The sequence below is a fragment of the Danaus plexippus genome, chromosome 25 (genome assembly GCF_018135715.1).
Source record: "Danaus plexippus chromosome 25, MEX_DaPlex, whole genome shotgun sequence".
In the NCBI taxonomy this organism is placed as follows: domain Eukaryota; kingdom Metazoa; phylum Arthropoda; class Insecta; order Lepidoptera; family Nymphalidae; genus Danaus; species Danaus plexippus.
This window is the reverse complement of record NC_083553.1, coordinates 2765530-2779945: the sequence shown is the minus strand read 5'-3', so window position 1 is coordinate 2779945 and position 14416 is coordinate 2765530. Positions and strand designations below refer to the sequence as shown.

Sequence of the window (14416 nt, the reverse complement as noted above, 5' to 3'; positions counted from 1 at the left end):
ACATTAGAAAATAGACATCTGTCAAATCAACCTCTTCAGTAAACATGGCAACCCTAGTCTTTTTCCGGTACGCAAGGTAAAGTGTCAAAACTTTTTGGTGGTTTTCTGTTAAATCTGCTTCAATTAAAGTGATCATAAAAGTTTTTGCGTATATAAAGTTGGTGTGAATATGTTCACGACTATCTTAATTCAACGTAATTTATATTTCAGGTTTAAGAAACGACAGAAACCATGGCCGATGTTGATGTGTAAGTGCTTTATGTTTCTCTGTACATGGTGTTATTTTTGCATTCTTAACACCGTTTCATTCGTGCGTACGAATTTTATCAAACAATAATTCCTCTAAACCCTTCTGTACCATTTAAATTTCTAACACATTTTACTGATTGTCAACATAACCTAAACTTCATATCACTATTATATTATAGATATCATTAGTAAGCATTTTCAGTCTATGATTCTTGTATGTTATAATCTCAGTTACTACAAAAAAATCTAATATTCCTAGCCTACTACTACGAATGCTACTTTTAAAGACGAATCGTGTTTTTTTTATTCACCCTACTATGTTCTTTATGACAGTGAGGTTCCAAACAACCCCGTCCTGAGCGGAGGTGCTATGGATGTAAACACAGCCCTACAGGAAGTGCTCAAGACAGCTCTCATCCACGGGGGTCTGGTCCATGGTCTACACGAGGCCGCTAAGGCTTTAGACAAGTGAGTTGACTAAATATATATGTATACTATCATTTGTTAATTAAACAGTTTATATACTAGGTAGTGAGTGTATTTATCTCAGATTTGATCAGAATCAACATAGGCGACCATTATATTTGTTTAGATTTAGTTGGTAAAGGAATTTAAACCACAAATATGTACAGGACATGTGATCTATAAACTATTATTGATATAGTTATTATTTATCCATTTTATTTAGTAATTAGTTGTGTATCTTACATTATCAGATACAAATCATTTAAGGTTATATTAAACATAGTTAAAAATAATGCCGTATAAATTGTTATCAAACATCATACAAGTATATATATGATTTTATTATCTGTCCTTATAATTATTCAACAGGCTGTAGTAATAAAAACAATATTCACTCTGTATGTGGCTGTTCTAGTCATGTGCCGAGTGGAAATATCTGACCTAATATATTTTGTTGGATCCATCATACAGCCCACATCAACGCATACACATAGTACCACAGTACTGTAACTTCAATATTGTGGCCTCCCAAGTGTGCTACAAAATTGTAAATATATAAAAATACACATGATGAAAAGATTCATCAACTTCCTCCTTTTTTAAAGTCGGTTGATAATATATGTTATCAAAAATAACATGAATCTGAATATTACTAGAAAATTATGTTTAATAAAAAAGAAAATTTAAATATATTTCAGACTAGAATAATAAGAAATTGAAAATATACAAAGATATTTTCATCAACACAAGCAGGACTCGAACCTATTACTTACAGAATTTACTGGCCCTATTGCTTAACCCACTGAGCTATTACGTCCATAGATATTATATTTTATGTAAGAAATTCTCTTAGTCCACAACCTGAGTATAATTTTAACATGATTTTTTCTAGAATTTTGTGTCATTCTTTTAATTACTATAGGAGACAAGCTGTTCTCTGTGTCCTGGCTGAGAATTGTGATGAGGCTGCTTACAAGAAATTGGTACAGGCCCTCTGTAATGAACATCAGATACCCCTTGTTAAGGTAATCATAGTGTTAATTATAAAGCCACAGAATATAATTAAGGATAAGACATTTATAACATTCTAGCTATCGTAATTCTGATTTGAATCTGTTCCTTGAGCTCTGATATTATAGGAATCAGCCCATGTCATAGTAAAAAGGTAACATAAATTTTTGAAATGTATAGAAAATTCTACAAATCATATATTTAAAATGTATATTCAGTTAAAAATTAACCTGTATATAGCGAGTTAATTATCTGTTGGTTAAATTTGCTTCGCACGAGCCACTCTGTCTCGATGTCAGAGGTGGCCAAAGAAGCATAGATTAAATTGTCTGCCCCTATGGTGATTCACGACATGATGAATCAACTTTCCTAGCATCCAGACATTGATAACATGAATATCGTACCTCGTTACATATTATATGAGCTTTTTGATCAAACAAATTTATCTCAGGTCGACAACAACAAGAAACTCGGTGAGTGGGCCGGTTTATGCAAAATTGACAAGGACGGCAAAGCAAGGAAAATCGTCGGTTGCTCTTGCGTTGTTATAACAGTGAGTTTATTATATAATTATATTAAAATTATGCGCTACGCACGAACACTGCTTGTCTAATGGCTGGTAGTGTCGAAAATGCGCCATATTGAGTGTAGTGACCCTATGGTGTAGTGTCTTTACGCATACAACTTTCCTATCACTAATACATTGATTATCAAATAAAATATTTTTTCCCAGACTAGTAATCTTTATGCAATTTTACTCTTCCGCTGACCAAAGATAATTCTTCCAGGACTTTGGCGAGGAGACGCCAGCGTTGGATGTTCTCAAGGACTACCTGAAATCTTCAAGCTAATCCTTAGGTATAATAAAAGTCCAAAAAAACTATCACTTGTTTTATTTATGTATATGGTGGAACAGGTTTAAAATGACAAGCACTTGAAGAGTTGTTAAACGCAGAGTTTAGCGAATTGGTCGCAAATGTCCTTATGTTTCGGCCACTGCTTCACTTGGCATTCCCTGTTAAATGAAGTTTGCTATACAAATATCTAGACTGCTAAAGATCTAATTATAATTATTATTTTTTAATTTATAATAATATTGACACTCTAAAAAATATTTGAAGAAGTACTGCATGGTATTTATATGATTTTAAACTATAGTTACAAATTTGAATTTACAGCAAGGAACTAATGACTTGTGGAGAAATAGATATATGTATATAATCGAAATTGAATATTGTTAGTTCGTTGCGGTCATAACATATATATTTTTTTCTGCTATATAAATCTTTAAATGTATTACAAAACTGCCAACCTGCCACAATACCACTCCGTCTTGCATCTCGAACACTTCTTGCTAGCCTTGTCGCCACATTTGGCGCACTTCGCCCCTCCACTGTCCAACGCTAGCGCCGCATCACTAGTATACGACTCCAGTAGTTTCTTGGCCATATTCCTTGACGCATCAGACCCGTCCATATTAAAATGATCCAATTGCGCCTTGGCTAACGTTTTAGTCTTCTTGTGTACTTCTTTGAGATATTTTTCTTTGATCTTTGAATTAAATTACAATTTATTAATCTAATGAGATCTAAGATTTTCGCGAGTATTCATTTAAATGAAACTAGTATTATTCGGATTTACTACGCGGATTTTATTATTTAAAAACTACATAATCCCGACGTTTCGGTTACTTTGCAGCAACCGTGATCACGGGCAGACGAGGTGTAGTTTTTAAATAATAAAATCCGCGTAGTAAATCCGAATAATACTAGTTTCATTTAAATTTATTAATCTGCCACTGGGTTCGTATTCTGAAACTTCCATAGCACAAACCTGCGGCACGACCTCAATCAGCGTACAACCTGGATTTTTGACGCCGTTAGTCCGGGTATGAAGACTAGAATAATCTCCTACTGCAAGACGACAAAGGAACATCTTCAGGTCTCCCAAAGGTGGAACTTGGTCTAATACGGCGTCACTTAGTTTCGCTTGCAGCTTTGAAAATAACCAGGTCCAATAAAGAAAGGAAGAAAAAATACATTATAAATTTCTATTGTTTCTTGTAAGCTCTTTTTGGAAAAAGCCCACTGTGTTGAAAATTCCATATGGATGAAATAAATACACTTTAAGTAAATAAATAACCTTTTGTCGAGACATTGAAGGTCCTGAAAAATAGGTTCGCAAATCGGCAAAATAAGAACGTGTTTAATTGGATACTAACGAATTAATTTTTTTTTTTATAAAATTTTAGGCATGAGATACTACTGGCGAAATTTTTCCTCTTTTTCAGTAAGCACCTTTCAATTTAATATGCAAAAAAAACAGTTAACATAAAAATTAATACAGTGGACACATTTTCAAAATTAATATACCGCGCAAAAAGCTGAACGTCGGCACTCGTCAATAGTATAGTAATGGGATAGACGCGGTTCCAGTAAAAGTTGTCTTAGACACAACCACAACTGCGCCTCACTGCGATGAAGTTGAGAAAGATCGTCGGCTGATGGTTTCGACCAACGACCGACTGAAAATTAAAAAAGAAGTTAGTTAATATGGCAATACCGGTCATAGTAGGCGTGGTTTAAACAAACGTATTTTTTTAACTCACAATTAAATATCTGCAGATCTCCATTGTCATTGACTTTCTTCCATGGCTCCAACTGTAGAAGATGGCACAAAATAGAAGGCACATCGAAAGTTTTATATAAATTTGTTGAAATCGAAGCGCCCACTCCCGCCACTTCCATATGCTCGGCTATGTAACTATTAAAAGAATACCTTACTTTTTTATTTATACCTTACTAAATAAATATCATTAGACAACTACAAAGTTTTAAAAATATATATCGAAAAAAGTAATTACGTATACATATCCTCAGGTTTTTTTTATATTTTAAGTGTATATAATAATATTTTCATTCAGATCAACGGTTGTTCTATAAAATTTTCTGGTAGAAATCTACTTAGTAAATTTCTGAACTGGTCTAGATAATTTTGTTTATACTTTTTTATTTTAACTGTGCGTAGAACTTTAACTTACCGCACAATAGAAATACATCTCATGCTTATATCGAACTGGAGATCATTCTTTTGTCGTTCCAATTCTTCTGGAGTCGTTTCACAATCCAACTCTTTGGCAGTAACAGGCTTTAGATATCCTTTACTGTAACGAAAAACAAGCAATGTGACATTGGAAATTAAATTCTTAAAAGTAAACTATAGTACAAAGGTTTAACTATTTGGCCAACAATAAAACTTTTATTTACATCACTACAATAACGAGAATCAAAAATAATAAATATTGAATTTACTTGATAAGAGCAACCAGAGCTGTTAATTGGTCAACGGCATAATTAAGAAGATCTATCACTACTTCGCTGATACATTGAGCGCCATCTTCGTGAAATAATACAGTTTCGAGAAGTCCCACTGCAGCTGCTTCGTGATATAACTAAAACATATCTCTGTATAATATTCATTACATAATAAATAATATATAAAAATATTTTGTTAATATTTTTATAATCTTTTGTATACGTACAACCATATATATACCAAAAGTGTTTGCAGGCGCCGGTTCAAGTTTCATAATCTGTGGGTATATTTTGAGACGCCATACTTGAATACATATAACTTCATAAACTAAATTCGGTAGCTGAAAAGTAATTTAAATTTTTTAACGCTTTTCTTATTTCTTTTACGATAAGTCTATGATTTTGAAACAACCTTGCCATAAGATATAAGAGTCTCTTTTGTTAGTTCTTCTTGCATAGTAGACGCTTCTAAGACTGCTTGTTGATTTAATTTTTGAAGTCGTATATGCCAATCAGTCCACCTAAATTCAAAAATTTATATGTCTTATATCCATTTAGGATTCTTGTTACTTTTTAATAATTAATAATAATTGGAATGTCTTATTCCCAGCATCTTACGCTTGGTTGCCGATAGCTTCTATCGGCCACGATGTCATACTCTGTATAAACAACTCTAATTCCCCTGCATCTAAAGCACTTAATGGTACCTCCTTTTCAGCCATATCTAATAATTATAGACTAAATTTCAAATATTTTAAAACTTATAGTGTCAACTATTAGAATTCAATATTTGATTTAATAGTTATTGTTGTTATGACAACCGTGTTTATTTTTCTTTTCCCAAAACATGTTAAAACTTCTTTTTTTATCACTAAATATGCCAAGTTAATATTGTTTTCTTCTAAATGCATTAACTTTTATTTGAAAAAAATAATAAATAAATATATATCAATTTATTCTACAATTATTTATTGCCATAATAAAAAACTGTAATATGGCGATTACCGGAAGTCTATGGTTTCTGTCGTTCTTTCTATAATTTGACACACGTGCCGCGTGGAGTATTGCCTCGCAGGTTGATATTTTTTTAGATATTTTATATATTAATGGTGCTAAATACATAATAATTTGATGTAAAATATTATTGCAGTGTTACTTTACTATAAAAGTTTGCATCCTTAAAATAGTGTATATATCATAAGTGCATACCATCCGATGGACTAGTGAACCGCATTTCTGTTGTATTTTGATCAACGAATATTTTATTTATTCATTTTATTCTAAGTGTGCGTTTTTATTTCAAGATATAATATATATGATCAGTTGAATAGCTAATGTTTAATATACAATAACTATTGACAATTTCCTAACCTTACTAACTACACGCTTTGAACCACAATGGCCGTAAATAAAAATGATTATTTCAATATTTATTATTCACACATTATATGAATGAACTACACCAGTTATTATTAAATAATTAATACTGAATGATGGTGCATATCGTAAATATCTTATAAATGTGGTCAGAACAAGGGCTTCACTGTCACATTGCTTCTTAATGGTCATTAAATGTAATCTATAAATTCTAGCACAATGGTGGCTACAACGGACAAGAAGGCGGCTCCGGCCGAGAAGAAAGTCGTTAAGGGCAAGGAAGACAGCAAGAAGCTGCCCGCGGTGCCCGAGTCGGTGTTGAAACATCGCAAACGCAGGGAGGCGCTCAGAACACGGCGCATTCAGGTACTTAGAAGTTTTTTCTTATAACTAATATATCAACATCCGCTCATAAATTGTAGTTGGCATAAAGCCTCGTCACTACTTAATATTTGTATTAAAATTTGTGGTGTTTTGTTTAAGTGTATATAAGCCGCCATAGAAGTAATAAATTAAATTACATTGTTATTTAATTTAACTGGAATTGGTGATAACAAGTGAAGTATTTGATAATAATACTCCCATTTACTTCTAATTATTCTTCTTTTAATTCTAGTCATTTGTTTACTTTAGAATACTACTTTTCTATATGCTCTATTCAGTGATGATACTTAATGAAAAGGCATAGTTCATCTGATAAAGATGCTGTTAACTTTATTATCTGAATTTAATCTTATACTATATATAACATCTATGCCAAAGCATTGGTTAATCATGTTCTAACCGACCAGGTCACTATCAAAAGGCGCACAGCTGCCTACAAGAAGAGGAAAGAAATCTTCAAGAGGGCTGAGCAGTATGTTAAGGAATACCGCATCAAGGAGCGCGATGAAATTAGGCTCGCCAGACAGGTTCGTAAATATTATGACAATACTGTCTTGGACAGTGGGGGTGAGCGTTTAACGCTAGTTATATATAGAGTCCTCTTAAACCTACACCGGGGTAGCAAGCCCCAGGCACTGTTGAAGCTCCTCTCCCTGCGATGCGATGGACCCATCCACATGGTGAATACATGGAGTGCTGAGAAGTTTCTTCTCTTATGACTGCATCTTTGTCGTAATATTTCAGATTTGTGTTCAGGGAGATTGTCTATTATATGTGACCTTAACCAAAATACAACATATATATTGAGTATCTAAGGAAGTTATATGGAATTTAAAGAATGAGTTATTCAGTTTAACTTAATAGTTTTCTTGTGATATATCTACAAATCCTCACAAATAGATGTATTTGTATATATATGTATTTAGTACTAACAGTTATAAGATTTTTTATTAATTTTTTTATCGTAATAAGTAAATTAATAGTTTTCATGTTAATTTTATTCGTTATTTACTAAACTTTACTCCATTCACTATAATTAAATTTTGTTAACTTTCTAAGAGTCTAAATTTGAAGAATATATATACATTATTCTTCTATATTTACCTTGCTATATTCTAGGCTCGCAACCGCGGCAACTACTATGTCCCCGGTGAAGCCAAGCTAGCTTTCGTCATACGTATCCGTGGTATCAACCAGGTCTCGCCTAAGGTATGTAAAATTTTAGATTATATTTTCTATATATTCTAAACAGCTGTCTCCCGACATGATAAGTGCTATCTTCATTTTGTTTGAGATATTTATTTAAAGATCAATTTGTATATAACATTAATCATTATAAGACATTAATAATATAGTCGAAAGAATATTTATGTTATGTGATAATTAAAAAACTCATTAATGCAAAACATTGTCTAGAGTGCGGAAGCTATAACTGAAATTGTTTAACAGCTAGCTGTTACCCTCGACTCTGTCTGCGTAAAAAAACGCTTAGTATCAGGATAATTAGTCGCCTAAGTTACTCCTTATTACATCAGCTACCTGCCAATTAAAGTCTCGTCGCAATCGGTTTAGCCGTTTCAGAGATAAGCCGTAACAGACAGACAAAAACTGTAAAAAAATGTTTTTTTCAATATTACGCAAAGACATTCCAATTTAATTTATGTGCATAGATTTCTTTCAAGGATATTGTTATATTTTCATCAGAATCACGAGTAATGTGCGAGATTCTCCTTAGAAAAGTCATTTTGACTGCAATATCTTACTTATAAACTTTAAAACTGTAATTCTAGGTACGCAAAGTTCTGAAGCTCTTCAGACTCCGTCAGATCAATAACGGTGTGTTCATCAAACTGAACAAGGCCACCGTCAACATGCTGAGAATCGCTGAACCTTACATCACCTGGGGCTATCCCAATCTCAAGAGTGTTCGGGAGGTATGTTACACTTGTGATGTATTAAAAATTCCTTAATGTGTTCTAAGACTTGCGATTCATTTAAATGAATAATATTTTCGGATAAGTACGCCTTTACTTATTATTTGAAAACTAAATGCGACTTTGATCACACGATAGAAAAATAATCCGATAATATTAGTTTCATTCAAAATTTTACGCAAACCTGATTTTTCTTTGCCTTCTAAATATCTACCAAATAGTAGCAATTATTTACAGTAGTTGTATCTAGCTCGCCCCTTTACATGAATTTCTTCAATAGATAGTGAAATTAATGAATTAATATTAAATTTCATTACAGTTGATCTACAAGCGCGGTTTCGCCAAAGTGAAGGGCCAGCGTGTAGCGATCACGTCCAACAAGATCGTTGAGGAGAAGCTCAGCAAGAGCAACATCATCTGTGTTGAAGACCTCATACACGAAATATTCACAGTCGGTGACAAGTTCAAGGTAACTATCCCACTATCAAATGTTAATATTTATATAAAATAAAAACTCCTAATATATGTTATGTACGTAAATTTATATTTTTTAATGTAATATTCTAAGCCTTATGTATTTTAATAACTAAAAAAATCCTCTCGCCAATGTACAAGAAAGGAATGAGTATTTAATACATATTTTTTTTTTTTATAATGATAAACAAGTTGCCAGTTGTAACTGACTAAAGAGTTTTTTATGTTTCTAAAAATAATATTTTGGTTTCATAGTATGCAAGCAATTTCCTGTGGCCCTTCAAACTGAACAACCCAACTGGTGGCTGGCGCAAGAAGACCATTCACTACGTCGATGGAGGTGACTTCGGTAACCGTGAGGACAAAATTAACGAACTCCTCAGAAGAATGGTTTAAATAAATAGACTAATATTATATTTACTTGTTTTATTTCATTATCATTTTATACCATTCCGTTTAATGATATTTGTGTGGAGATTTTTTTTAAAGATATAATAAATAGCAAGTTTTCAATAGATTTTAATTACATACAATGAAGTGAGGTTTTAATTTTAAAATTCAATTTATATATGAATTTCTCTGAGAGGAAAACTAATTAAATGTATTAATATAGCGCGCGTTTAGCTTTTCCTTCTTAGTATAAACGTAGGTCAATGAGTTTTTAATCTGCAAAACGTTAATGCTACAACGTACTGAGTATGTAGTATGCATGCATGCATGTATGCATCTTCATACTACATACGAAGCGTTTCCCGTTTCTCATTCAACTACGTTAAGACTAGAGACGAAACCTCTCAGCATGCCATGGATTCACCGTGCGGGTGCCGGGTCCATCGTCTTGCAGGACGAGGAGCTGCAACAGTGCCTGGGACTTGCGAGCCAGGTGTAGGATTAAGGGGCCCCTATCTAACGCGCGTCAAACGCTCACCTCCACTGTCCAAGCTCCTTGACCAATGTATAGACCGTAGATTTACGAATGAAATAGTGTTAACCCTCCTTATGTTGCTTGACGATGATGCCAATTATGACTAACCATACAAATAGAAGAGACCTTCCTCAAGTTACTTGTCATTCATAAGTGCACGAATAAGATTACATGGATAATGATTGAGACAGTCTTATTGACCTATATCACTCCAGATCACAAAACTTCACGCGTAACATTAACCTCTAAGAACAATCTCAACTCATAACGCATTGTCTCAATTACTTCAAATGAGCTTCAATAGATGTGATAGATTATTTGAATAAAAAAAAAATTACCTAAATATAATATATATTATACGTCATGACCTTGAATGCTATTTATTTAGCTTAGAAAGATACAATATAACTTACACGTACAAATCGATATCATAATTTACCTGAAATATCCTTAACTTTTTCGCAAAAGAAATTAAATGAACAATATATTCTTTGTGAAATAAAACGTAGGTACGTCCCAATAAAAGTTTTACTAAAAGACCAGAATATTGCAATTGGTTAATGAAACAAAAGATATCAATGTTTAAAAAAACTATATTAATATCACAAGTTTAGACGACAGATTACGTTCTTCTGATATTTTTCATGTAACGGTAGAAAATTTTCAATAGGCTGTAAGTTTGAGACGCAATCGTTTATCTGTTGTTTCAATACCTGAAAAAAAAAATCAAAATAATATCTAAAAATCAATTAAATATAATCAAGCTGGTACTTAGCATGAAACATTTGAATTATTTTGTATATTAGTATACCGTAAAGAAGATTCCCTCTAATAAAAATTTTGTTTTCTTAAGAATTATCTAAGTTTTAAACTAAAAATAAACCTCGAATTAAACTTATAGGACTAATTTTGAATCCATAGCTACGTAGTCGTTACATTTGGTTGACATATACTCATTCGTCGAACAAACATTGAAAATATTTTTTTTACATACCTCCATAGTATTCAAAATTGTGGCACTAACATAATCTTTGGTAAGCTCCTGCTTCACAAATAGTATATTTGATAAAAACATTCTGATATCGGATGCTATTTGAACATTAACAGACGTAATTTGCAAAAAATCGTTTGGAAATCCCGTGTTAATATCGATTTCAACTTTCTCATTAGCAACGTTCAACACAACAGTATTCCTGGACGACAAAAAACTGTCTGAAGACAGTTCCTTCATCACCAGTTTTCTTTGAACCGAATTCAAACATTTATAACTTTGTTCGTTTGATAATATTTGTTTATAATTTTCGGGAAGTATCGTGAAAAATTTCCATTTCACTGAATTCTTATTATCGACATTTATTAATTTAACTAAATGTCCGTGATGTTTGATTGCATTTTCACATATCAGACTCGTTATGTCCGGTGTTTTCTTTAAATGACATATATTGTTGGTGGGAATAATTGTTTTAATAAAATGTTCAGCATTCAATATGGCTTCCTTTGTATGTAATTTAATCCACAGTGATTGTTTTTTTTCTAAAGCGCCGGGTATTTTTATGATCAATTCTATGAGAACTGTGAGTTTTTTATTTTCCAACACAACCGTTTGAACAGGGACTGCTATATTCATACATTTTAATTGTTCATATATCTTCAGCGTGATATTCTTTAGTACTTTGTTACTTGAGAATAGTGTTATATGCATTTCCAAGTTACCAAACATATTCGATAACACATCATTGAATTTTTGATGTACGTTTGTAACGGTCAGCTTTATGAGTAAGTAATGTGAGTCTAGTCCGCAATAATCTTGAATGTCATTGGTTAACGTAATGTTAAATTTCTTAACAATATCCTCATATTTTTCGTATATTTCAAAGTCGTAATTTATAACATCATTCACAATATCTTGTCGGTTTGAAAGTGCTATAGTAGTTATATAATTTTCTTCTAATTTAATTTTCTTTGTTATTTCATAATTTTTCTCTATTTCTGTTACAATATTTTGCATGTAATCCTTTTCTTGCAGTAGTTGTGTTACCGAACAATATTCTACGGATGAATCTGGCTGTTGGTAAGCTGTCTCGTCTTCTAATCTAAATGTATAAAAATGTTCTCCATAAGTAGTGCAGATTACTTCATTGTTGAATATTGTGAAATCTTTAACGAGTTTTACAAAATATTGGCTGTATATTAAATTCTCCGAGAATATATTGTTCACTCTCCACATAGTTTGACCATCTGTGTACATGAGAGAATCATTTATGGGCTGAATTCTGTGTACAGCGGTGTTTAGATGGATTGTATGTTTGTCTTTGAATATTTTTGTGTCCCAATACATTCTTATAACTGTACCAATGCTCATACTAATCAAGATGTTGTTATTTGTGTAATGAATGTTATTAATTTCTGACGGACAGTTAAACATAGTTTTAGCCTCAACATGGTCTAGTCTATCGGAATGGTTAATGGTGGCGTAGTGTACCATAAAGCCATCAAAGGTGATAAAAACAAAAATCTCTGTATTATTCACTAAGTGGCAATGCATTTTACATCTACTGTAATTTAATTTCTCATTAAGATCAATATCATTAACATTTATTTGATAATTACTTTTCATAGAAAAATCGTCTAGTATATAAATCAATAAAGAGCAAGTACCATTTTTAATAGTAAGTATGTAAATAAATTTTTGGTCTCGTGTCATGAAAATTGCATTCTTTTCTATTGCATTAAAATGTTTGTACATGACGCCGGGCGATTTATCTTTCAGTTTAGCTACGTGGACGTCTCCTGTCGTATCTAGACATATCAGGTAATTTTGTGATGATATCACTTGATTTATTTGAATATTCAATTCCTTTTTGTAAATATACTTAGGATTGTGGGGTCTGAATATAAAAATTTGATATTTACTCCATAATACGAAGTTATCCCAAAACTCGTTATAAACAACGTTAAGGTGATCTAAGATTTTATACGCTGTACCCAGTTTTGAGCATCTTTTATTCAGATTTAATTGAGACATAACAAATTTAATTAAAGTATTCAGTACTGAGACGGACACAAAACTTCATAACCGTTAATATATCGTATGGTTTGACAGTTGACATTGAAGTATGCTGTGTTTAGTTTAAGCTATGGGAATTCAGTGTGAATGAAGCCATAGTAAAAAAAACTATAGGTGTTTCAGATCTGTTTTCCAATGTTCAGCGTTACTTCCAGTAATGTAATAAAAAATCGCTGAAGCCAGTATATATAGTTTTCAAATACAGGTTGATACTTATTATAATTATTTATAATCAGCCATAAAAATAATTCTAAGGATTATAGTACATATATTATTATTAAAACAGCACGTATGGCGCCACTTGTAACATAGGAACAACAGTAGAAAAATGAAATCATAAAAACATCTGTTAAATAATATAACAAAATGCTTATTTATTACATAATTTAAAATTACATCAGACGAGTTAGTTAAACAAGTGAATTAATTACTAATTAATTAACAACTTTAACAAGTGAATTAATTATAATATTCTTTTATAAACAGACTGGCAATCGGGTGTTCTCGTCTCATGTTAAGCTTAACATGACAAACTTATGGTGACAGCTGTCACCATAGACCATAGACTCTAGCAATACCAGAGATAATACTTGTGCTTTGCAGAATTTGCTAATAGCTGATCACTCCTCTCTGGAGCTAGCCCGATGCTATAGTATTAGGGGGGATATTCAGCAGGGAATTTAGAAAATAGAGATAGTATTCGCACGAGAAAATGCATCTGAAAATCGCTCTGTTTGCGACTGTTTCATTTGCATTTATAATATTATTGTGAATTTAAATTTCGTGTGTTCGGATTAGCCATAAATAATGTAGTGATTTCGATAAAAATAAATAGAAAATAAAGTATGAACATTGTTATCATCATCACGTTATTCCCGCCTTTAATATATAGTTATTTGTTATTTGTATGGAGTATTACTGTTAGCCCTGCGTCTTTTACAGCATCAACGGAAGAGTGGGCCAGTACTGAATCCGGAAGAGTGAGCCAGCACCTAGGGTACATACGTTTAAGAGTGCCTGCTAAAATTAAAGCTCGGACCACGAACTTAGGACATCGTAGATGAAGGAGGGATTGCTAGCGGTGGCCTACGACGCCCTCTCGGAGGACGTGAGGCGAACTACATAGTTTGACAAGCGATAGGAGATAATCAATAACCATGTCCGTGGATAAAATATAAAATAATAAAAACGTACGTTGTATGAATTTTAAATATAT

General features: G+C 32.4%; 4 protein-coding genes and 1 long non-coding RNA gene across 6 annotated transcripts; 3 read left to right on the top strand and 2 right to left on the bottom strand.

The window, feature by feature from the left end:
* The first annotated feature begins 86 nt into the window (after positions 1 to 86).
* On the top strand, positions 87 to 2608 carry LOC116775049 (small ribosomal subunit protein eS12). The gene is made up of 5 exons (XM_032667842.2): positions 87 to 248; positions 583 to 717; positions 1637 to 1739; positions 2177 to 2278; positions 2514 to 2608. Exons 1-5 carry the CDS (start codon positions 232 to 234, stop codon positions 2574 to 2576), a joined length of 420 nt encoding a protein of 139 aa, XP_032523733.1. The 5' UTR covers positions 87 to 231; the 3' UTR covers positions 2577 to 2608.
* LOC116775046 (zinc finger MYND domain-containing protein 10) lies at positions 2603 to 5820 on the bottom strand. The gene is made up of 10 exons (XM_032667840.2): positions 5658 to 5820; positions 5452 to 5560; positions 5267 to 5380; positions 5037 to 5176; positions 4766 to 4888; positions 4334 to 4488; positions 4098 to 4249; positions 3559 to 3720; positions 3038 to 3276; positions 2603 to 2740 (listed from the first exon to the last, which is right to left on the bottom strand). The coding sequence occupies exons 1-10, from the start codon at positions 5759 to 5761 to the stop codon at positions 2671 to 2673; spliced, it is 1368 nt and encodes a 455-aa protein (XP_032523731.2). The 5' UTR covers positions 5762 to 5820; the 3' UTR covers positions 2603 to 2670.
* A 184-nt stretch (positions 5821 to 6004) lies between these two features.
* On the top strand, positions 6005 to 9624 carry LOC116775218 (large ribosomal subunit protein uL30). The gene is made up of 7 exons (XM_032668068.2): positions 6005 to 6114; positions 6632 to 6782; positions 7208 to 7327; positions 7920 to 8009; positions 8591 to 8734; positions 9054 to 9203; positions 9464 to 9624. The coding sequence occupies exons 2-7, from the start codon at positions 6636 to 6638 to the stop codon at positions 9602 to 9604; spliced, it is 792 nt and encodes a 263-aa protein (XP_032523959.1). The 5' UTR covers positions 6005 to 6114; positions 6632 to 6635; the 3' UTR covers positions 9605 to 9624.
* Positions 9625 to 10710: 1086 nt separating this feature from the next.
* LOC116775281 (uncharacterized) lies at positions 10711 to 13211 on the bottom strand. 2 transcript variants are annotated; one of them, XM_032668152.2, is made up of 3 exons: positions 13047 to 13177; positions 11128 to 12226; positions 10711 to 10846 (listed from the first exon to the last, which is right to left on the bottom strand). In XM_032668152.2, the coding sequence occupies exons 1-3, from the start codon at positions 13049 to 13051 to the stop codon at positions 10736 to 10738; spliced, it is 1215 nt and encodes a 404-aa protein (XP_032524043.2). In that variant the 5' UTR covers positions 13052 to 13177; the 3' UTR covers positions 10711 to 10735. The 2 variants fall into 2 exon arrangements, with proteins under 2 accessions (XP_032524043.2, XP_032524042.2); XM_032668151.2 differs by having other exon boundaries at positions 11128 to 13211.
* Positions 12817 to 14404, top strand: LOC133319564 (uncharacterized). Its single transcript, XR_009753126.1, has 2 exons — positions 12817 to 12945; positions 14143 to 14404. It is a non-coding gene; the product is annotated as an uncharacterized LOC133319564 (long non-coding RNA).
* The last annotated feature ends 12 nt before the right edge of the window (positions 14405 to 14416 follow it).

Bases quoted from the DNA above. Each gene is read 5' to 3' on its own strand.
- LOC116775046 (XM_032667840.2), bottom strand. From the start codon at position 5,761: ATGGCTGAAAAGGAGGTACCATTAAGTGCTTTAGATGCAGGGGAATTA. The intron at 5,177-5,266 runs GTACGTATACAA...GATATGTTTTAG, and splicing joins CTTTTGGTATATATATGGTT to TTATATCACGAAGCAGCTGC. The intron at 4,489-4,765 runs GTAAGTTAAAGT...TTCTTTTAATAG, and splicing joins AGATGTATTTCTATTGTGCG to TTACATAGCCGAGCATATGG.
- LOC116775281 (XM_032668151.2), bottom strand. From the start codon at position 13,158: ATGTCTCAATTAAATCTGAATAAAAGATGCTCAAAACTGGGTACAGCG. The intron at 10,847-11,127 runs GTATGTAAAAAA...TTTTTTTTTCAG, and splicing joins CAATTTTGAATACTATGGAG to GTATTGAAACAACAGATAAA.
- LOC116775218 (XM_032668068.2), top strand. From the start codon at position 6,636: ATGGTGGCTACAACGGACAAGAAGGCGGCTCCGGCCGAGAAGAAAGTC. The intron at 6,783-7,207 runs GTACTTAGAAGT...CTAACCGACCAG, and splicing joins TCAGAACACGGCGCATTCAG to GTCACTATCAAAAGGCGCAC. The intron at 9,204-9,463 runs GTAACTATCCCA...TTGGTTTCATAG, and splicing joins CAGTCGGTGACAAGTTCAAG to TATGCAAGCAATTTCCTGTG.
- LOC116775049 (XM_032667842.2), top strand. The intron at 718-1,636 runs GTGAGTTGACTA...TAATTACTATAG, and splicing joins GCCGCTAAGGCTTTAGACAA to GAGACAAGCTGTTCTCTGTG. The intron at 1,740-2,176 runs GTAATCATAGTG...AATTTATCTCAG, and splicing joins ATCAGATACCCCTTGTTAAG to GTCGACAACAACAAGAAACT.